Here is a 24,163-nt window from a genome sequence, read left to right on the forward strand (position 1 = left end):
TAGGTGACTCAATTCTCATGTCATGCCATTTTTCTGAAAAAAGAGTGAATTAATGTTGGGCTCCATTCCTCCATTATTTTGTAGGAGCACTAGGACAACTAGGACATGATCATTCAATAGGGGTGCCCACACATTAATTGTCATAGACTCATATTTCATAAGGCCATTGACCAATTGGGAGGTGAGAAAAACAAAACAAAAATAAATAAATAAATCTCCATAAAGTGGCAAAATCTGTAATTTACTAAATTTGTGGTACCCTTGAGATTGAAATTTGAAAGTGGAGTCGGCTTATGCATGCGGTTTTCCACTTCCAACTGTTCTCCCAATTTAAACATTAATCACTTTCCGCGTGGGGCCCTCTGAGTTCTCTAACAACGCCCGACGGTGAGTGAAAAGTCTCTTTCTTCCCGTAAATGGAAGCGGAAAGGGTAAATGTGACGCGTTGGATTGGGTTGGAGGGTCCCACTAGGACGGTGACAGAGCTGACACGACAATAAATGGCTCAGCGCTTGGATTTTGTTTTAGATTGGCATCACCGTCGGATGTTGGCGTTCTTGGGGTTTGGGGAAATTGAAATCGCCATCGCCAACGCCAAATGTTGGCTGTTTGATGAGTTTCATGAAATTTTGGGATCTAGTAAATGGATTTGTGCCATTTATATACATTCTCCTTCTGTCTACCCTACTGATAAATCAAGGAACAACAACAATGCTCTTAAAAAATACAACCAAATTATGAACGACAAATATCCTATTAAGACGGACGATGATATATTAAATTCACACACATTACACGGATATTACGACTCGAATCCAGAACAATTGACTCATGGTCATTCTTACTTTCTCTCCAGATACCATACATAATATAAATCTATATATACAATTTATAAAATTAAAAAAAACTCACTTATTGAGTTCCTTTTTCTTGTTGTTATCCCTTCCACTAGGTTGTCTTATCATATTTGGATGCATGAGGGAAAAGTCTCTCAAAACATAATGATGTTTTCTAATTTTTCTAACTCTTGAGAGGATCTCGATGCTTTTATTTGATATTATTATCTAACTCTTGAAAGGATCTTGAAAAAGGAATATTTATATTGACAGGAAAACAAATTAAGGTTAGTCATAGCACCTATGCATTATCCCATAATGCTTCGCATGGCTTGGCGATCATGGAACCTTTTGTATTTTCACTCGTTTTTACATTAGTAAGAAAATCCATTGTTGCCAACTTTTACACTTAAATCCCCGAGTATGCTTTATAACTTTTAACCATTGTAACATAAAATTACGCTGTCTTGAAATTCCTACATTCCTGTCAATAACAATTTCACACATGTGTATAATTTTTTTTTTGGTATTTTTGATGAAATATTTTTCTAGATGTGTTAAAGTGTAATTTACAAAAAGAATGAATATCTCATTTTAGAAGCAATATCCTTTTAACGTTAAACATAAATATCATCACCCCTACTACTTGTTTGCCTTTTGGTTTCTCTTTGACTTCAAAAGGCGAGCGCTTATTAGTTATTACAAAAAAATTTAATTCAACTCATAATAATAATAATAATAATAATAAATAGATATTAAAATCATATTTCGACGTTTTGGTTTTCTCCAATTATTTTGAGTGAAAGGAGAGTAGACTGCATAATTAGTTTGAAGATTGAGCCTTTAGGCCATCTCCAATATAAGGGGCTAAAATTTTCCATCTCTAGCATACATGACTATATTTTAAGGCCCTACATATTTTATTATTTTGAAAAAAAAAATTATGGTACAACACTCATACATACTACTATGTATTGTTTGAAATAGTAAAGCTACTATTTAGAGATAATATTCAAGATATGACACGTGTAGGTAAATAAGCCTCAATGTTCATCTACAACTTGCGACCAATTTGTTCCCTCCGAAGTCTGGGACATTTACAAATAATGTAAATAACAAAATAAGTAACGAGAATAAATTTGTAGGAAATGTTTGAATGAAATGACTGTGGAAAATATTTGACGAAAAAATGAGTGTGGAAAGTTGTAAATAAGTTGAGAATGTGATAACATTTGTATGAAATGAGTGTGAAAATTTTTGAAGAAATTTGGAGGTATTTATAGATATATTTTAGGAAATAAAAAAAAGGGAAGCAAGGACTCCGTTTGAAGATCATATCCAAATGCTTATAAGTTCAATGGGATCTGTCCAGCGCATAAGATGAAGCCATGCACAGTAAACACCGAAGATAATAATATTGGAGAATAATGGACCAACAAACCCCACACCATGGACTTGTCTGTCACGCACTAAATGAGAATTATTGAAGAAAAAATACATTGCCTTCGATTTTGTTACTATCTATGCTTTTTTCAAAATAGTTTATTATTTATTATATAGTTTAAGGAATTGATTTACACGTCAATATGTTATTTGTTTTTAAAGTAATAAAAAGATGGGAAGAATCCGTACATTTAGACGTGGACTTGGCTGGACTTATCAAAACACGCGTCATACCCCCCCCGCCCCCAAAGATCTGTGTCCATTATGTCGGTGCTCTTTTGTTATTTTATTTCCCATATTTTTATTATATATATTGCAAAAGGATCCTATAGTACATATAATTCGTTCCAGGCCCCGGAAGACATTTTCTTCTTATTTTTCTGTGTTTCTTCACCGAGTGCTAATTTCAAATGTTTATTCGAATAACAAAACTATTTGGAGAAAAGAGATTCGAACTTATGATGTCTTTTTAACTATATTTGTAATAAAGATGAGACTATTTACATAAATTATAATTTCGAACATGTTAGTTGACTATATAGAGTGATTGTTAATCGGGTAATTGACCATGTACTAAATGTCTCTCTAACATTTCACCTTCTGAAATAATACCTGCAAACTGTGAGATAGTTTTGTGTACCAATTTAGGTGTAAAATAAAAATTCAAAAACTTGGAGAAAGTGATAAAGAGCAAAAGTTAAGGGGTAGGCTTTTGACTTTCTAACAAAGGGCCGGCATGGCAAAAGTATAAGAGTGGAAGCTGCTTCCACAGAAAAGAAAGTAATATCAGCAATGATATAAACTTTCCAAAACCTCTTTCATTCTTTTGGGTTTGGCCAATGCAAACGTAAAATTACTTCTATAGTATGCCGTGCATACTACATATACAGTGATATATGTAAATAATGCTAGAAGAACTCAATTTATAAATCACATTGTGAACTACATATACAGAGAGCTTCAATTAAAAGATGTTTTAAATACTTATTTAAGGGACATCCTTGTGAGATCCATCTACATTGTATTTTCATAATATGAACCGTCTATATTTTTTAGGTATTCCTTCAAAGATCTTCCATATAAAAAATCACTTGAATCTGAAATCATTTGACCATTCAATCGATGGTTGCAGTGTTATTGTTTTCTTGAACCACTGAGTTCATTGATTTTGTTGATAACAACTAGATGTCTTGATGGTTTCCGATTTTGCTAATTTTTTACAATAATAATCTTTGAATGAAGACTTAAAAAATGTACAGTTTGGATCTTTAAAATAAAATGTGTATCATACCCTACAAGGTGTCCCTTAAGGGCATGTTTACGTATCAATAATGGAGAAAGTAAGAAATCAGAAAATTTAGGAATTAGAGAACTACTGAATCGATATGGGAAGAATCATTCCCATTAAGTTGTTTACTAAACATATGGAATTAGCAAAGGAATGGGGTTGATTCCCATTGTTATTGTTTACTAATTTTCATGAATCAGAATCCAAATTAATTTGATTACTAAAATGTCCTGCACATTTTCACCATAGCACATATATAATTCTCAAATTCGCTAAGGAGACCAAACTAATCATGCAGCAAACCAGTAAGGCGATGTAAACATGAGGAATCAATATGCTAAACAAGCAAGAGCCCAATTCAATGATAATGTTAATAAGACCTTTGTCCAGAGCCAATTTCAAAAAAAAAAAAATAAACTCCAATAAATATATATATTTCACCTACGTAACTAGTGAACAATCAAATAATAATAACCTGCATAATCTTCATACGATTAAATACATAATCTTTATACTACCAAAAAAGAGATATATAATCTCCGAAAAAGTCTTTATCTATGACTGTACTTTGTTTTGTGATGAATGTGAAGACAGAAGATAGAAGAAGAAGAAGAAGAAGAAGAAAAAGATAGATAAATAGATAGATAGAATGACTTACATAGTACAAGACGTTGTTGCTGCTTCTGGGAGGTTGTGTCTGCAACGTTAACGTGAAAAAGAAGTTGGAGCGTCTTGGAACTTCTTGGCGTGAGTTTTTATTTTTTTTAGGGTTTGGGGTGTTTTGGAATTATGGTAAAGTGGTAAAGGTATTTTTGGAAGTTATTAAGAGAATGCAGGAATGAGAATCGTATCAACTACTCCCTAGGGATGGCAATGGGTCGAATCGGGGGTGGGTATGCCATTTCCATTCCCGCCTTCATACCCGCAATATTCATATTAGGGATTCCCCATCCCCACCTTCGTTGGGGAATGAGTTCCCTGACCCGCCCCATCACGGAAGAAAAAACCAATATAAACTTACTTTGTTGAAAGAAAAAAAATTAGAATTAGGGCAAGATAATAAATATGTATAATATATACGTATAAGACAATATAAGAATGTTTACATATTGACTAGAACTTAACTAAATATATAAGTAGTGTGACTTAAGATTCGTATAAATTATATAAATATATAATATAATAATAGAAAATATAAAATTTAGTGGACCCAATCACTTATTTATATATATTCTAAACGGGGAGGGTTCGGATCGGGGATTAAAATACCATCCCCACCCCTCCCTGAACACCATACCCAAAAAATTCCCCATACCTGTTTTTTATCCTTCATACCCAACCCATTAGGGTCGAATCCCCGCGAAGACCCTTACCAGCTGGAAAATTTGCTAAAATATGAATATGGTTTGAATATGTTAGGTTCTTCTTTATTCTTCTCCATAAGGAGGTATATATAAGAGTTTACATGAGTGCTTTACAAGGAATTAGATCTAGTAAGGAATTAGGAAAATATCTCCTAATTATACAATGATTTGACAACTATATAAAATAGGATAGTAAATCCCTTAATTAACCAAGGAAATAAATCTATAAAATAAGAAAGTAAATCTCTTAATTAATCAAGGAAATAAATCTCCTTGATTAATTAGGAGACTCACTTAAACACTCCTCCTCAAGTTGGTGCATATACGTCACAAATGCCCAACTTGATATGTGAGTCATGAAATTTGTAGCACCCAAGTCGATAATCCATGCGAATTTTTGAGAGGACGTATGAAAAGTAGAACATTTGGTGGTGTTGATAGAAGCACAAGTCCCGGTAGCTGGGTCAGCAGGGATTGACCGCATGCTTATGTGAGTCTTAAGATTCTATCAACTGCATTCCTATGAGACACACTGTGCCCATGTGACATTCTTCTAGAGAGCTCGCATTTCTTCATTCATGGCTTCTTTCCATTTTTGGTCTTCTAGTGCTTCAGTTACACTGTTGGGAATAGGTATGTCGGCTAACTGCTTCACAAAGTGTACCCGTGACTCTGATAATCTGTTGAGGGATACATAATTGTTGATGGGATATTTCCCCTTTGCATTAAGATCTGCTTCGTAGTGAACTGGAGGTTTACCACGATTCTTCCTTTTTTGGAATTTAATATGCAGACTCTGTGCCTTTTGAATGACGTCCTCAGCAGGTGACTGGTGTGGTACTGGAGCTGAAGAATTCTCCAGAGCGGGCAAAATCTCATAAGACGGTTCAATTTCCTCCTCCTGATTTTGACAGCGTGGAGAAAACTGATCGTTTTACTCTGGTGACTGGTCGCTGGATTTTGGTGACCGGTCGGTTTGAAACAGCTTCTCTGACTACCAGTCGCTTTCCACTGGCGACTGGTAGTTTTGAAGTAGATTCTCCGTGTTCGAAGAACTAAGGGGGGGCCGATTGCTTTCCACTGGCGACCGATCGTTTGATTTAGGAATTTGATTTGAGGAATTTGATGTAGGAATTGGATTTGGATTCAGATTCAGGTTAAAAGGTTGGGATTCAGATTTGGATTTGGATTTGGATTTGGATTCGGATTAGGATTCGAATTTGGATTTGGATTTGGATTCGGATTCGAATTTGGATTTGGATTCGAATTCAGGTTGGAAGGTTGGGATTCGAATTCAGGTTGGAAGGTTGGGATTCGGATTCGGTGGTTTGGGAAACGATATCCATGACAGCGGAAGGATTTAAGAATAAGAGAAAACAGATGTGTTTAGGGTTTCGGGATAAGAGTAGATGAGGATGTGGGTATGAAGATCTGAATCTGAATAAGGCGGTATGAGGAATACGATACGAGGATACGAGGAATTTGATTTAGGATACGAGGATACGATACGAGGATATGAGGAATACGATACGAGGGATTTGATTCAGGGTTTGTGTTTCAAGAAAATTCGATACGAGGATTTAGATATGGAAATATGAGGAATACGAGATGAGGGATTTGATTCAGGGTTTGTGTTTCAAAAAATTCGATACGAGGATTTAGATCTGGAAATATGAGGAATACGAGATGAGGAATTTGATTCAGGGTTTGTGATTCAAGAAAATTCGATACGAGGATTTAGATTTGAGGGATTTGGATTTGGGAAAAATATGAGAAATTTGATATGAGGAGTTTAAAGAACACATAAAACCTGTGAACACAGCTAAGGAACATAGAAACTTCTCTTCAATCCTCTTCTCCCCCTGAAGAGAAGGGTATGTCGGAGTCAAGAAAGAGGCAAAATTTCCATGAGAAAGAGAAATAGATCCTTTTTCACTCCCCCTCCCCCCCTTGAAGAGGAGGGGAGGAAAAATTTTGATATGAGAATTTAGAGACAACCGAGGATCGATTGCTCTGATACCATGCTAAAATATGAATATGGTTTGAATATGTTAGGTTCTTCTTTATTCTTCTCCATAAGGAGGTATATATAAGAGTTTACATGAGTGCTTTACAAGGAATTAGATCTAGTAAAGAATTAGGAAAATATCTCATAATTATACAATGATTTGACAACTATATAAAATAGGAAAGTAAATCCCTTAATTAACCAAGGAAATAAATCTATAAAATAAGAAAGTAAATTCCTTAATTAATCAAGGAAATAAATCTCCTTGATTAATTAGGAGACTCACTTCAACAAAATTGTCATACCTAACTACTCCCCCTAGTTGATTTGATACCTAGTTTTGAGAGGATGTGATTTCGGATTTTGAGGTGGGGCCCACTTATTTTTTAATTAATGATTGCAAGAAAACGTAGGAGAGGTAAGGAATGGAAATCATTCCCTTTCCTCCCATACCCATTACTGATACGTAAACATGCCCTAAATGTGATGTTCACTTGTCCTATTTCTTCATTAGAGTAAAGGGATTCACTTGGAACCTCTTTCACTATTAAAAAGAAAAGACAGAGCTAGTCGGTAATGCAATGTTTAGTTATACAAATGAATTTCATCATAGAAATGTGGTAAAGATTATGTGATTGTAGGTGTATGGTCAAAAATAGCTTTACTTCCCATATTTCAAGAGAAATAAGGGTTTTTTAAAAAATTATTATTATTATTCATAGGCTTTAATTCAATGATTAGAACCATGCAGTTTTTAGGTTCTCTTTCAAGGACTATGCATTAAAAAAAAAACCCTCTAAAATGGAAAATGTTAACCTTTCTAAAATTTGTATTTTCATTTCAATTTTATAACGAATTGTGTTTTTGCATGTGCATATATTAGACGACTAAACAATTTCAGGTGTGGATGTTTTTTTTTTTTGGCAGGAATGACCACTGTAGTAAGAAGACCTAAAATGTAAATGTTAGTACGAAAATTTGTATTGGCATCTCCTAGACTCTAGCATAGGTTGAAAATTAGTTTGTGAGGAATTGTTACTGGACGTTTTGGCTCAACTCATTCAACCACATACTTCTGAGGCATGACTTGACCATATGAGAAACTTGACAACAGGTAAATCATGACATAATCATGCATTCATTATGGGACTCCTAGTTGGAATTATTTTCACACAAGTATTTTTATGTTAATCCTATTTTTAATGGGATTAGATTTTATCTCCTGATATTATTTCCTACTTGATTGGTCTACTTAATTTGTTTAGGCAGATATTGATTTAGGAGATTGGCTGTAGTGGAAAGTCATTAGGTTCCCTCACATCGTGCATTAGTTGGCGTCATCACATAGCATGTAAATTGAATCAAAACTGATATTCATGCTTCAATGGTATTATTGGTCTCCTATTTGACGTGTTTAACTAGTGTCCATATTGCATCAGGTTTGGTTGTCATAGTTTAATAGGTTTGAGAGTTATTGTCGAATTGAAGTTGTGGTCATGTGGGTTTCTCTCAAGTGAGAGAAAACCTGCCTTGCATAAAACATGGTGTTTTCTGTTTCAATAGGTAGCTTTCAACGCATTAAGTTTCTGATCATATTGAATCTGTTTTGAGAAAGCTGATGTACTTAGTTTCTTTGGTAAGTCATCAAGTGCTCCTTGGTTGCTTGGTGATTTATTGAATCTTTTCATCATTCATAATTGCATACATATGCATGTTGGTGACTCATATGTTTGAGGGCACCAAAACTGTTGTGGCCTTTATCCTCCGACGAGCTTGAAGCAATCATGACCAGTATTGCATTCAACATAAGGAGTGTCGAAGATCATCCCGCGACAGAAGTTGAGTTACACAGAAGTCGGTAAACTTTATCTAGATTTAGTCTAGAATAAGTGTGTGAGTACCTCTTGTAATCTCAATTCTATAGTGGATTTGTTATGGACTAAGGAGTCCCGTGGATTTTCCCCAGAGGTGGAATTTTACCACGTAAAATAAATATCTGTGTGTTCTTTTACTTTCAGCTCTGCAAATCTCAGGATTGATAACCCATATAAATCTTGCTTCGAAAGTCTGTTGTTATTTATTGCTAATAAACTTGAATTAGCCTATTCACCCCCCTCCTAGTTCTTTTTAGTCATCCTACAGGTATTTTCAGTAAAAGATTTCAATCATTTAATTTTATTATGGGGATAGTCCTAAGAAGGACGGGTGCACATTATTTTCTTTGAATTTGCTAGGATTGGCCATATATAATTAAGTATGGCCTTGTATATATATATATTTTTGGAATAGATGCTTTATTAAAAATATAATAAGCACCATAAGAATGTATAAAAGATAGCACTGAAACAACTAATACTATCCAAAACCCAAGCATGAGAGACAGGAACAAATGCCTGATCTTAAAAAATACTCGCCCTTGAAAAACTTAAGGGGAAACAATAAGAAAAGAGAAAAAAGACTTGCACGAGAAGCTTGCAGCCTACACTGCGCCTGCGAGAGGCTAGTAACAAATAAAAACGAAACTAAAAAGTCAAATAACAAGTAACTAAAAAGTCAAACTTATCTAGTATATCTTATATATGTTGAAAATTAAGTAAGTTGAGAATTAATTTTCAATGAAATAAATCCTGAGAACTCTGTGCATGTTGAAAATTAACTGTCATTAATAAGAGAAGAAACAGTTTAAAGCTTGTTAGCAGAAGAGGCCTCTCAGATACATGCAGTTTATCATTATCTCATCCAAATGAGATAATCAAGCGATGTAGGCAAAATATGTTTAAATCATCATTGGCCTCACCTAATAGATAACAAAAACATTTAAAATAAAACCTGAAAAGAGGAAAAGAAAAGATGCCTCAAAGAGTTAGAAAACAATTCATTGGAAAAATAAATAAATAAACAGAGGCGATGGTGTAAAAGATGGACATGCAAAGCTTTGATCAAATGGAGAAGCACTGCATTCCGATCATCTCTGAGGTTTTCTTCAAACAAAAACAGAAACAGATGGGATGTATGGCCTTGTGGTTGAGGACACACAAAATAGCTCGAGTCTTCGGAAGCCTTTTTTCTTCTCCATTTGGTTTGAGAAGAGGGACGTTCAACAACTATATGTTATATATATTCCAGGGTCCAATCCAATATAATGCAAGACTTTTATGTGCCCCATGGGACCGTGTGGATTGCAGAATATTGTTCATCCTTGGAGTGGAGGGTAGTAGCTAGTCTTTACATGTATAAATGCAATTGGCTTAGTCCTAAAGCACACCGATGCCACCCAGATTGGTAGGGCACAGTTCAAATTAAATTATCATGAAATTGCTAAATAAAAGCACCTAATTAAACCAAGTTGGGAAATTGAACATACAAATTTGAGTTTAAGCATGTGATGACTCACACAATCCTATCTCAATTCACACGCTATTTTGACATTTAGGACATGTTCTAACTTTTAGAAGAGAAATACCACAAGAAGTATGAAAAGATAGTAACTTTACGCTGTCGACAAATTAAACAAAGATAAATTGGGAACATACATATTATTCAAATTAAATATCTAGAGTGCCACCAGGTTGGAGAGAACAAAGGATCGAGAAAAGGAGGTTCCACCGTGAACAATATCTGTGGGTGTCCTGGACTATGATTTCGCTTTCAGCACTTATGAAAGCGCTGAAATTAGTCCCTAGTAGTCCCAACCAAATGCAGCTCATATAATATTACCACCACCACCGACATATATTTAGAGCCAAAAAGAAAGTATTTTGAAATTAAGATATGAATGACATATATGAGAAGAAATTCTCAAGCATTGATTTCATATTTAGCCTCAAATTTGATAATAAAAACATAAAATTAAAGGAGCCATTAGTGTAGTGGTTTGAAACAAATGCTCTCATTCAAGTCCTAGCATCGGTGTAGTGTATGTGAGTTTAATATATTATTGCCCCTCTCAATAGAAAAGGTCCTAAAAAATACATAAAATCAAAGAGATTAACTAATATGACTACGTCCTCTTAAAACAATCAATAAATGTAATCGAATTTGAATAAAATTGAGTAAAAGTTAAGTTTTCTCAATGCGTCCACAGAGCTGGATTGATGTATGAGACTATAGCATCCGTATAAATATAAAGAGGCTGAATTAAGATTTTGTCTGCTACAGTTTTGGTCCTTTTCATAGGGGATGGATGGGTGATTACCTAATGGGTTAATTTCCTTGTTAATTATGGACCTTGCTTAATGTCTGATTACATCATTACCAACTTGGAAGAAAGAGAAAAAAAACGAAGAAGAAGAAAGAAGGGAGACTTTGGAAAAGACCAAAGGAGAGAGAAAATTTTTAAAAGAAGCCAAAATGGACAAAATTGCCCTTATTTATTTTTGGATTTCCTAAGGAATCCTTTACATTTGTACGTCCTTTACATTTTTGGATTTCCTAAAGAAACAATGGAAGTTGTAACATGGAAGCCTGGGCTGGGCTGCATGGCATGAGTCCATGATCATGGCTAAACAAGCATTTTCAAAAAAATGGACTCGTCAACGACAGCAAGGTTAAGAACTTAGAGATCAGCTACACGGAGAGTTGTTGATTAATTACCGCTTTATTCATTTTTATAGAGTCCCACATCGGGGAACTATAATAGTAATTTACACCTTAATTATAGGGGTTGGATTAATAATAACACCAAGGCCTTTAGGGAAAACCCCACATCTATAATAAAGGTCTATCGGACTTAGAGCATCAAATTTTAGCTATTTTGGCTAATCAGAATTTTTTTATTTTTTTTATTTTCTCTTTCTCTTTCTCCCTCTTTCTCTTGGAAATCCAATACATTAAAATTAAAAAAAAAAAAAAAAAAAAAAAAAGTAGAAACCCAACCCCACCAACCTCCCAAATGTCTCTGTCTCTCTCTCCCTTTTTCTCTCTCCTCCTAGCCAAATTCTCTCTCCTCCTTGCTAGATGTAGAGAGCCAAAAGTTGGTTCTCCAAAATAGAGAGCCAAGTAGGGAGTCTGTGATCGGTTCATAATTGTATATCATTTTGTACCATTCTAGCTTATGATTTCGTTATGTTTTTTAGTTAAACTTGTGCTTTTAATCCCTTTTGTGTTTATGATTCAGTTCAGTGAGCTTTAGGTAGCAATGGTGGCTTTGGATAGGAAAAGATGCAACATGGTGCAAAAACGTGCAGGCTGAGTTAACAATTTGTTTCGGCCTTAACTTCTTCCTCCGAACTTGGATTGGCCCAACTGACATGTGGTTGGAAAGATGACATTATGCATTTCAAGATGGACGGCTCAAAGTTATTAATTGCTTAAGGGAAGCCCAATTCGTAAGCCCATGAAGTTGCTAGTCATGCTGACCTAAGGATGAGCTGATTGTTGCTTGGTCATGATGAGCTATGCATGAGCTATGATTTCTGGTGGAATTTGTTGGTGAAGTGCAACAACCAAATAAGAAAAGAAGCTGATTTACTATTGCATTGGTGTGTTTGGTAAGGTTGGTGAAGTGAGTGTTGTTGGTGAAGGCATAAATCAATTTAGAATTCTTCTTTTATTCTCCCTATAAATACCACATCCTCCCCACACCAAATTGTGACAGCATGGGATTCACAATCCCATCATTTTCCCAAACACATTCAGACACACATTGTGGGATTCACACTCCCACAATTCATCCATCCTTCACTCCATCTTCCACACTCCTATCATTCCCCAAACACATTTAGAAATCATCCTCAAAAACTCCCACAACCCCAAACACTCCAGCAATCAACCCAAAGCTCTCAACAACCCCAAAATCACCAAAACTGTCCCAACAAGCCTCTCTTCCGTTTCCCTACGAATTTCCTCTTTCTCAACCATCACCACTCACTCTAACTCATCCCGAATCACCTCAATAACTTTCATACATCCTTCTAGAAGTGGGGAAGCTCTTGGAGAAGCATTAAATGTGGAGAAGCCCTTGAAGCAGCATTGGACACCACAAGAACTTTAGAAATGGGTTTTTCTACTCTTATTGCATTCATTATGTTTTCTCATTTCTGTTTAAGTTTCTTTCCCATTATGAGTAGCTAAATCCACAACTAGGGCTTCGATGTAACCTAACATGAATTTTCTGAGTTTATAAATTTCAAGTTTCAAGTTTGATTCATGATTCATGTTCTTATTTATTATGCCTATCTGCCTATATGCCAATTGGAATGCCTAGCTACCATTCAGATTTGTGTATCTTGGTTTGAATTAAGAGTAGGCACCATGATTTAATTCAAATTGAACTATGAATAGGAAGAGTATGTATGGACATTCGACAACAGGGATTACATACATACTTGGTTGTTTAAAACATTCTTCTATGCTTAATGGATTCCTAATGCTTAATTTTAGGTTAGACAACAGATGATCAAATTAGGGAATTAGGAATACAAGGTTAGCACCATACACCATGGCTTAATCATACTTTAGCTAGAATCAATCTTTGAATCTGAATTAGACTTGTCACTTGAATCCTTATAACCTAGAATTGAATTGTTATGGTGAATCGAATGCCTTAGTCTCCAAATCTGTTTTTCAACCTTCAAAACCACTCTTTGTTGCACTTGTTTACTTGTTTTGTTTGCAATTTCATTTTGTTAATTTATTTTCACAATCACAAGCATTCTCAGTTCAAAGTCCAATTTTACTTTGCTTCATTTGTTAACAAACTCAATCTCTCTTTAAAATCTGTTTTAGACTTAACTTCCTACTTTCTTGAATTTGATAATCTAAGTACATAACTAAGTTTAACATCTCAGTCCTTGTGGGTACGACAGTACTTATCTTGCTATACTACTAATTGGCCCGTACAATTGCGAGTTAACATATTATCAACAAAATTTTGGAGCCGTTGCCAGGGACTGAACGAAAGTTCTTCCCTGGTTATGTGCCCAAGGTTACCCTATTCTTTTTAGTGTTTCTAATTAATTCAATTTTCTATTTCAGGTAGTTTATGTCTAAAAGGTCATTCCTTGAACAAGTGAGGTCTTCATTCCAACGTTCGAGATCTTTGAACGCAGGACCATCGTTGCAACCCAATCGAGTGATCCCTGAATTTCAGCATCGACTAGAAAGAGAGTTGTCAATTGCAAAAGAGCAAGCTCTTGCCATATTTACAAGTATTGCTCTCCACACTGACCTTCCTGGTTCTTCACCTTCAAATTCGGAAGCAAGTTCAGACCAAGAAGAAGAAGAAGTGATGGTTGCCAATGAGTTCATGGGAGACCTTGATATCCCAACAATTCCAGCATCTCCTTCAAGCATTTTGCTGCCCACTATAGCTCGAAAGTATGAGCTTAAATCTTCTCATCTTAATATGTTACCTTCCTTTTATGGTTTACCTAATGAAGATCCATTAACTCATATAAATGATATTTTTAATGTTGTGAGTTCTTTTCCCTTGACAGGTGTGATGGAAGATCAACTTTGAATGAGAGTGTTTCCATACACTTTAAAGGATAAGGCGAAGTATTGGTTGAATTCTTTGAAGGCTGGTTCACTCATTACATGGGCTGCCATTCAAAAGAAGTTCCTGGAAAAATATTTCTCTACGCAAAATACTGACATGCTTAGGGACAAGATCTTGTTATTTGCACAGCAAGATGAAGAGTCATTTTGTGAAGCATGAGAGAGATTCAATGGGCTGCTCAATCAATGTCCTCATCATGGGATTCCATTGAAGCTTCAAATGCGTATGTTTTATAAAGGACTAACCCCTTATAGTCATAATATTGTCACGAATTTTGCAGGCGGTTCTTATAAAACCAAGATTCCTGAAGAAACATATGAACTCTTTGAGGAGATAGCAATGGAGACCCAACACACTCATACAAGAGGTAAACATGTTATTAGTGGTTCTAATGATGCTACTAGTGTGCAGATTTCAAAACTGGAACAAAAACTAGATGCTCTTCTTGCATTGAACTCAAGAAACCCTCCGAATGAACTGTGTAGCATCTGTGAAACTCATGACCATGCTACCATAGCTTGTCCAATTGGGGTTGCATATCCAAAATTTGTGCAAGAGCAAGATAACTTGGTCAATTCCTACAACCAATGTCCAATAAATGATCAATACTCTCAAAGTTATAATCCAGGTTGGAGGAATTATCCAAACTTTTCGTGGAGGAATATTGAGAATCAAGTCAATCCCCCTTCATTCCAAAGGCCACAACAATCATCATCATTGGAGGATATAGTGAAGCAAATGACAATCAAACAATCCAAATTCCAACAAACTACACAAGCTGCCATTGCCAAATTGGAAGTTCAAATAGGCCAAATAGATGCTGAGATAAACCAAAGAGAGCTTGGGAAATGGCCAAGTCAAACCGTGATCAATCCAAAGAACCACGAAGTCAAGGCCATTCACGAGCTTAGATAAGGTAAGATCATTGATAATAAAATTTGATTATAATCCTTCAAATGATGTTGTGGTTGTAGAAAATGAAGATAAAGATGAGGAGATCACAACTACAGAAGAGCAACAACCCAAAACATCTCAATCTGCTCCTAAGGCCAACAAGAATGTAAGTGCTGTGTTGCAAAGGAAGCTTCCACCAAAACTAGAAGATCCTTGCTGCTTTGACATTCCCATTAACATTGGAGACAAGAAGGTTGGAAGAGCCATGTTGGACGTGGGAGCAAGCATCAATGTAATGCCATATTCAGTTTATCAAGAGCTTGGCTTAGAAGGGATGAAGAAGACTTAAATTTGTCTTGAACTGGCTGATCATTCTATCAAATATCCAAAAGGTATTATAGAAGATATTCTAGTTCAAGTTAATACACTAATTCTCCTTACTGATTTTGTAGTGGTGGACATGGAGGACAACCTATGGAGATCGTGTTGATCCAATTCTCTTAGGACGACCATTCATGGCCACTACAAACACAATTATCAATATGAAAGATGACACCCTCTCCATGACTGTGTTGGGTGAAACTGCTGAATTTAAAGTGTTTGATCCACAATTTCAACTTTCTATCTCTCTTGATACTTTTTTTTTTCAATTGATGTTGTGAATAGTGAAGTTTCTTCCAAGAGTTTGCAGAAACAGTCTAATGATGCTATAGAAGTTTTTATTTCACAAAAAGAGGAAGATCATGTTGAACCAAAGTTCCAAGAAGTGGTAGCTACCCTAGAAGTGTTCCAGCCATACCCACCATTTTGTAGGCCATCACTCGAGCCTCTTGGACCATTCTCTACGAAATAGGAACCATCCATTGTCACCCCAATGTTCAATGTTGCGCTCCTTACACACATGAGGAAAAAGAAAAGAAAAGAAAAAAAAACAAAAGAAGCGAAGGAAGAGGAGAAGAAGTTGAGTGAACTATCTTGCTATGCATAATGAGTCGATTGATCTGAAACCTCACAATTCATCATAAGTTGCATAATGTCTTGCCAAGACATTAACTAAGGAGCTTCTTGGGAGGCAACCCATGTGTTTAAGAAGAAGGTGCTTGGTAGTGGTCGACTTAATCGCATCAAGGGGGAGTTTCTCAAGTTTTCTTTTCAAGATGGCAGGAGCAGTTGTTGCTTGGAAGAGTGCTAAATAATATGGTGTTTCAAGTTCAACCATGTTTTCAGAATACATAGCTTGCTATGAAGCCACTTCTTATGCAGTATGGCTAAGGAATTTTATTAAATACATTATGGTGGTGGACTCAATTTCTAGACCAATACAGATATATAATGACAACATTGCAGCTGTTTTTCACTGCATGAACAATAAGATATCGTCTAGACTTCAGCATATTGACAGAAAATATTTAATAGTGAGGGAGAAAGTAGCGGACAAACTAGTCAGGTTTGATCATATCAGAACTCAAGATATGATTGCAAATCTGTTCACAAAGTTTTTGCCTTCATAAGCTTTTCTGAGACATGTTGAGAGCATGAGATTATTTCTTAGCTTTGATGTTGCAATCTAGTGGGAGTCTTGTTCCCATTATGATATTTTACTAGTATGTTTATTTAGCTGTTTTCTGGATTGAGGGATTTGCATTTAAGGATGTTGATTTGGTTGACAGATTTATTTATTATTGAATAAATTCTACCATTTTGATTATTTAGCTGTTTAAACTTATTATGCAATTTTGTTTATGCATGTGAGTTTATGATCTCTTTTGAGATACTATTGTTTTAATAACATTGCGGATTGACTTTTGCTAACTCGTAAAGGGGTACATGTACTGAAAAGCATAAAGATTCACATTACGGATCAGTACATATTAAGGTTCGCGTTTGTAGGTGCTTCATGTGTTTTGAGATTGTATTATGTGATTATAGATGACTTGTTTTTAATAAAGAGAGCAGTGCTTGTCTATAGTTTGTTTTGTCTAATCGCTTGTCACTGTAGCTTGAGGGGAAGGACTTAACTGTTTTAAACTCATGGCCAATAAAGATTATCAAACCTTTTGGAATATAGAAGCTTAGTGCTCTAGTGCTTGATCTAGTGGGAGAATGTTATGTTTCCTATTTAGATCGGTGCACTAGATACTAAGTTATATCAAGTTTTGATAAGAGTTTAAATTAAGTTACACCTTGAGGCCCAAAACCTTGTGGAATAAGGAAAGCTTTTGAAGCCTATTAATGGGTCCTATTTATTTCCTTTTTTGCGTGAACCGTTTTGGTGGGCTTGGAAGATTAGTCAAGTCGACACTCGGTGATGAGTAGAGATGACTTGACCTAGCCTTATATAAGCTTAAGGCCCTGCTCTTATCAAACACGTTCTCTAACCCTAATCTCTTCATAAAGAGAGAGGTGAAACAGATTCTGAGAGAGAGCAGAAGTCTTGAGACATTCCTGTTCTTGCTGGGATATTGCTGTTGCGGTTGAATGAGTTCAGAGGTCGTATACTCAAGGAAGATGACACCAGGTATGTCTTTACGTATTTCAGATTGTGTGAAAGATCTTGAACATGTATATTAAAGAAATCTAACACATTCAACTCATAATAATAATACTAAATAGATTTTAAAATCATGTTTCGACATTTTGGTTTTCTTCAACTATTTTAAGTGGAAGGAGAGTAGACTACATAATTAGTTTGAAGATTGAGCCTTTAGGCCATCTCCAATATAGGGGGCTAAAATTGTCCATCTCCATCCATACATTACTATATTTGAGGGCCCTACATATTTTATTATTTTGAAAAAAATTATGGTACAACACTCATACATACTACTATGTATTGCTTGAATTAGTTAAACTACTATTTAGAGATAATATTCAAGATATGACACATGTAGGTTGATAAGCCTCAATGTTCATCTTCCACTTGTGACCAATTTGGTCTCTCTGAAGTCCGGGATATTTTACAAATAATGTGACTAACAAAATAAGTAAGGAGAAAAAATTTGTAGGAAATGTTTGTGGAAAATATTTGACAAAAAAATGAGTGTGGAAAGTTGTAACTAAGTAGAGAATGTGATAACATTTGTATGAAATGAGTGTGAAAATTTTTGAAGAAATTTGGAGGTTTTTATAGATATATTTTAGGGAAAAAAAAACAAAGGAAAGCAAGGACTATGTTTGAAGATCATATCCAAATGCTTATAACTTCAATGGGACAAATCTCCATGATATGTCCACGCACATAAGATGAAGCCATGCACAGTAAACACCTAAGAAATAATATTAGAGAATTAGGGGTGGGCATCAATCTGGCCGATTCGGTTACACCGGCTGAACCGATTATATTGGTTTGGTTTTGTCAAAAAAAAAAAGTCAACAATTTGAAAAATCGATCCAAACCGATTTGGTTTGGTTCGGCTGCGGTTTGAGAATTTTGCAAACTGTCCTAAACCAAACAGAACCGATTAGAAATCAATTTATTATTTGTTAAATATATTTACATGTGGCAAGGCTTGAGTGGTTATTTATAAGTGTTATCATGTACCATTCCGCACATGATTAGACTCCAAAAGCCTGAAAAACTCATCCAAAACCAAAACTCACGGACTCTAGTCTCTCTCTACCTCTCCCTCACATTTCTCCCAGCCTCTCCTTCGTTTCCTAACCCTAGCCGCAACACTCACTCTCATCTCATCATTCGTCTCCATCTCCATCACCTTTGGCAGGCAATGTCATCACCTTTGGCCTCTTCGTCTCCCCAGTGTAACCTATGGCCTTTGACTTTAATGGGTTCATAACTTCATATCTCTTATGCAAAAAACATGGGGTGTAAATGTTTGATGTGTTGGAAATTTGGATTATTTTGATGAAAATGTTGATGTTTGTTGGAAACTTTAATATCATTTCGTTTTGATGTTTGTTGATATTTTGATGAAAAATATGTGATTGTGTTTTTTATGTAGGTTTTGCTTCTAATAATCCATCAGCTATGGATGAATCTGCAAAAGGGGTTGAAGAATCTCAAGCTCACACAGGTACTTCCCTTCAAAAAGAAACATGTTGTTTTCTTTATAAAAAAAATAAAGAAGCATGAAAGAATTAAATTAGCATATCTATAAGAAAAGTAAGATGTTTTCTATAAATAATTAGTGTACTGTTGACTTTACTTGATAAATAATTAGTCTAGCCTTTGAATTCTACGGTTGGCTTTACTTGATTATTAGTTAGTCTTTCATTAGTCTTTTAAATATTAAACTAGCGTATCTGTAAGTAAAGTAAGATGTTTTCTATGGCAGCAGGGGTTGAAGGTTCTCAAACTCAGACTGATCATAATGATCTTCCACCTTTACCTTCCTTGAAAAAGAGAAAACCGACTAGGAAGTCAAGTGATGTGTGGAATCACTTTGAAAATTTTGAACTTTGTATGCTAATGTGGGATTGTATGTTGAACTTTGTTTTATTGGAAATTTGGTCAACTTTCCATGTTTGATGTATTGGAGATTTGGATTATTTGATGAAAATGTTGATGTTTGTAGCTACATCAGTTTCTGTTTTAGGATGTTTGTTAACAGGTTCTTTGTTACTGTAAGATGTTTTGTTTTATGCCTAAATCGGCTGAACCAAACCGCACTAAACCAATTATGAATGGTTTGGTTTTCATTTTAATTTTAACTAAAACCGAACCACACTGGACCGTGAGGGCTCGTTTGGTACACAGGACTGTCTTGGCATGGACTATGCTTAGGGACTGTCTTGGCTTGGCTTGGCTTGGTCTAAGTTGGATAACACTTATCCTGCGTTTGGTGTACGCTTGGACTAGGACTAGATTTTTATTTTTATTTTCAAAACTATCTATGTATATGTATATATGTATAAATACATGTATTATGTATGTGTACATATGTATTTTATAATGTACACCAATGAAGAAAAAAACTATCTATGTACATATATACATATACATATATACATTGGTGTATTTTATAGTATACATATATACATATGTATTGTATGTGTAAATCAAAATTATTGAAGAAAAAAACATTGCCTTTTTTTTTTGGGTTTGAACCACGAGGTGGTCCTGAATGGGCCCCAACTATGGGTGGCACCTTTAAGCCTTAACCACAACCCAGACTAATCCCCGCTCACACCGGGTCGGCCCGTAAGGGATAAAGTGCTGGCCGAAGTGGTGACTCCATACGAGAGTAGGGATCGAACCTTTGACCTCTCTTAGGAAATGAGAGTGCCGAACCACTCGCACCAACCACCTTGGTTAAAAAACATTGCCTTTGACTTTGTTACTATATATGCTTTTTTCAAAATAGTTTATTATTATATAGTTTTTTTTTTTTTTGGTGAGAATAGCGATATGATTTTATTGATAGGATAAGACGTAACTAGTACAAAAAACCGGGCAATGTCGTCGGGGATTAGGCGAGTTTCTCTACACATACGGGCTCGGTCGTCGGACTAACTGAGTAGCCTTACCCGCTCAACTGCAAGCAGGAGCGGGAACCTAACCACAAGTAGAGTACCCCCCCTCCCCCCCGGTCCCCCTAGGATCAAGCCCGTAAAAACTACTTGTTACAATCCTCAAATAAAACATCAACTAGAAAGTCTGGAGGTTCCTCGAACCATGAGATGTGCGTTCCAAGATGTAAAGCAAGGCGAGCAATGCGGTGAGCAGCCTCATTTGCAGTCCGACGGACATGGGTAAAGCCTTCCCCAGTGATCAGTAACAACAAAACCTTAGAGTCCTCTAGGATAGGACCAAGGAAAGATCTATCCAAAAATGAGCATCCAAGGGCCGTAACGATTTGGAGAGAATCACTCTCAAAACAAATATTAGTTAAACCCTTTTGAACCGCCAAAACCACACCTTCTTGTGCTGCCAAGGCCTCACTTTGTAAAGCTGAAAAAACATTATCAAATTTCCGAGCCGTTCCTGCAATGAAGGCCCCTGTTGAATCACGAATCATCACTCCGACGCCACCCGACTTGGTGGCTGCATTCCATGCACCGTTCACATTGATTTTTAGCTGCCCCATGGGAGGTTTAGTCCACTGTTGGACCTGGTCACGGTTGGAAATCCCCACAGGGCTATTCACTTCAATATGTTATATGTTTTTAAAGTAATAAAAAGATGGGAAGAATCCGTACATTTAGACGTGGACTTGGCTGGACTTATCAAAACACGCGTCATACCCTCCGGCCCCAAAGATTTGTTTCCATTATGTCGGTGCTCATTTGTTATTTTATTTCCCATATTTTTATTATATATATATATATATATATATATATATATATATATATATATATATTGCAAAACGATCCTATAGTACCTATAATTCGTTCCAGGCCCCAGAAGACATTTTCTTCTTATTTTTCTGTGTTTCTTCATCGAGTGCTAATTTCAAATGTTTATTTGAATAATAAAACTATTTGGAGAAAAGAGATTCGAATTTATGACGTCTTTTTAACTATATTTGTAATAAATATGAGACTATTTACGTAAATTATATTTTCACATACGTTAGTTGACGATATGGAATAATTGTTGATCGATTAATTGACCGTATACTAAATGCCTCTCTAACATTTCACTTTCTGAAATAATACCTGCAAACTGTGAGATAGTTTTGTGTACAAATTTAAGTGTAAAATAAAAATTCAAAAACTTGGAGAAAGTGATAAAGAGCAAAAGTTAAAGGGTAGGCTTTTGACTTTCTAGCAAAGGGCCGGCATGGCAAAAGTATAAGAGTGGAAGGTGTTTGTGATATGCAGCAAATGAGTACAAGTGCATCTTAGAAAAATTTAATCTACCAGAAGCTGCTTCCACAGAAAAGAAAGTGATATCAGCAATGATACAAACTTTCCAAAAGCTCTTTCACGCTTTTGGGTTTGGCCAATGCAAACGTAAAATTACTTCTATTGTATTCTGAGTGACAGATCTATTAAGGCGCAAAGAGGTGCACCTCCTCTCGCCGGAAAAATCATTGTAGGTGATTCAAATTGTACTTTTGCTCAATTGGTATACAGATTACCTTGTTTCCATTTTTAACATTTAAGTAAATATTTTTTCCTTTTACTTTTATTTATTTTTATATTACTTCATTTACTTAAGTTTACAATGTAAGTAAGGAAGTACCCTCCATTTGGATTCAAATAAAAATACTAGAAAATCAAATTCCCACCAAATCAAAATATGAAAAATTGGTTTTAGTGCAAAATACAATTTAGGCTAAAAATGATGGCTCATTAAGTCAATATATACTTCATACTAAAATCCCATAAAATCAAGTTTTCTTATTTGATGTGTAAGGAATAAAAGCCACCAAAAATTATCTTGAGAAAATGATTATTCCAAAAAACCATTTTTCATACTTAGTCAATATTTTTACATAAAATAAATTTTCATGTATGATATGAATGCATGAAGGGACCTAATGTCAATCTAGGTAAAAACCTTAGCCCTTCAAAATTGCACCTTCGCTCAAAAATTTCTAGGTCCGCTGCATATACAGCGAAATATGTAAATAATACTAGAAGAACTAAATTTATAAATCACATTGTCAACCACATATATGTAAATAAGGGGACAACCATGTGATGTCCATCTACATTGTATTTTCATAATATGAACCGTGTATTTTTTTATAGGTATTTCTTCAAAGATCTTCCATGTAAAAAATCACTTGAATACGAAATCATTTGATTACTCAATCGATGGTTGTAGTGTTACTGTTTTCTTGAATCACCGAGTTCGTCGATTTTGTTGATCACAACTAGATGTTTTGATGTTTTCCGATTTTACTAATTTTTTGCAATAATGATCTTTGAATGAAGACTTAAAAAAATGAACGATTCGGATCATTGATTACCCTACAAAATGTCCCTTAAATGTGATGTTCACTTGTCCTATTTTTTCATTGGAGTAAAGGGATTCCCCTTGGAACCTCTTTCACTATTAAAAAGAAAAGACAGAGAGCTAGTCGGTAATGCAATGTTTAGTTATACAAATGAATTTCACATAGAAATGTGGTAATGATTTTGTGATCGTAAGTGTATGGTCAAAAATAGCTTTACTTGCCATATTTTAAGAGAAATAAGGGTTTTTTATTATTCATAGGCTGTAATTCAATGATTAGAATCATGCGGTTTTCAGTTTTCTTTCAAGGATTATGCATTAAAAAAAAATCTCTTAAAATGGAAAATGTTAACCTTTCTATAATCTGTATTTTCGTTTCAGTTTTATATAACGAATTGTGTTTTTGCATGTGCATATATTAGACGACTAAACAATTTCAATCGTGGATTTTTTTTTGCAGGAATGACCACTGTAGGAAGAGGACCTAAAATGCAGACGATTCAATCATTTAATTTTATCATGGGGATAGTCCTAAGAAGGTGGGTGCACATTATTTTCTTTGAATTTGCTAGGACTGACCATATATAATTAAGTATGGCTTTTTGGTTTTTTTTTTTTTTTTTGGAATACATGCTCTATTAAAAAATAATAAGCACTATAAGAGTGTACAAAAGATAGCATTGAAACAACTAATACTATCCAAAACCCAAGTATGAAAGATAGAAACAAATGTGTGATTTTAAAAAAGACTTGCGCCGGAACAACTCAAGAAAGAGGAAACAATAAAAAAAAAGTGAAAAAAGACTCGCACCAGAAGCTTGCAGCCTACAAAAAAAAAAGAAGAAAAAGAAATACAAGCAAAAAATAAAATAACAAATAAAAACGAAACTAAAAAGTAAAATAACAAGTAAAGAAAGGAACTAAAAGAACGCAATGGGACAATACGAAAAGAAAACTAGCCAGGGCCC

At 35.1% G+C, this 24,163-nt stretch overlaps 1 protein-coding gene and 1 non-coding gene across 2 annotated transcripts; both read right to left on the reverse strand.

Moving 5' to 3' along the window:
- Positions 1 to 14,533: 14,533 nt before the first annotated feature.
- LOC148293236 (small nucleolar RNA R71) lies at positions 14,534 to 14,640 on the reverse strand. The gene has a single exon (XR_015825917.1). It is a non-coding gene; the product is annotated as a small nucleolar RNA R71 (small nucleolar RNA).
- A 6,264-nt stretch (positions 14,641 to 20,904) lies between these two features.
- Positions 20,905 to 21,375, reverse strand: LOC148293237 (uncharacterized). The gene has a single exon (XM_088244632.1). It carries the CDS (start codon positions 21,373 to 21,375, stop codon positions 20,905 to 20,907), a length of 471 nt encoding a protein of 156 aa, XP_088100758.1.
- Positions 21,376 to 24,163: the final 2,788 nt, after the last annotated feature.

Source organism: Prunus avium, chromosome 7 (genome assembly GCF_965620075.1).
Source record: "Prunus avium chromosome 7, drPruAviu1.hap1.1, whole genome shotgun sequence".
Classification (NCBI taxonomy): Eukaryota; Viridiplantae; Streptophyta; class Magnoliopsida; order Rosales; family Rosaceae; genus Prunus; species Prunus avium.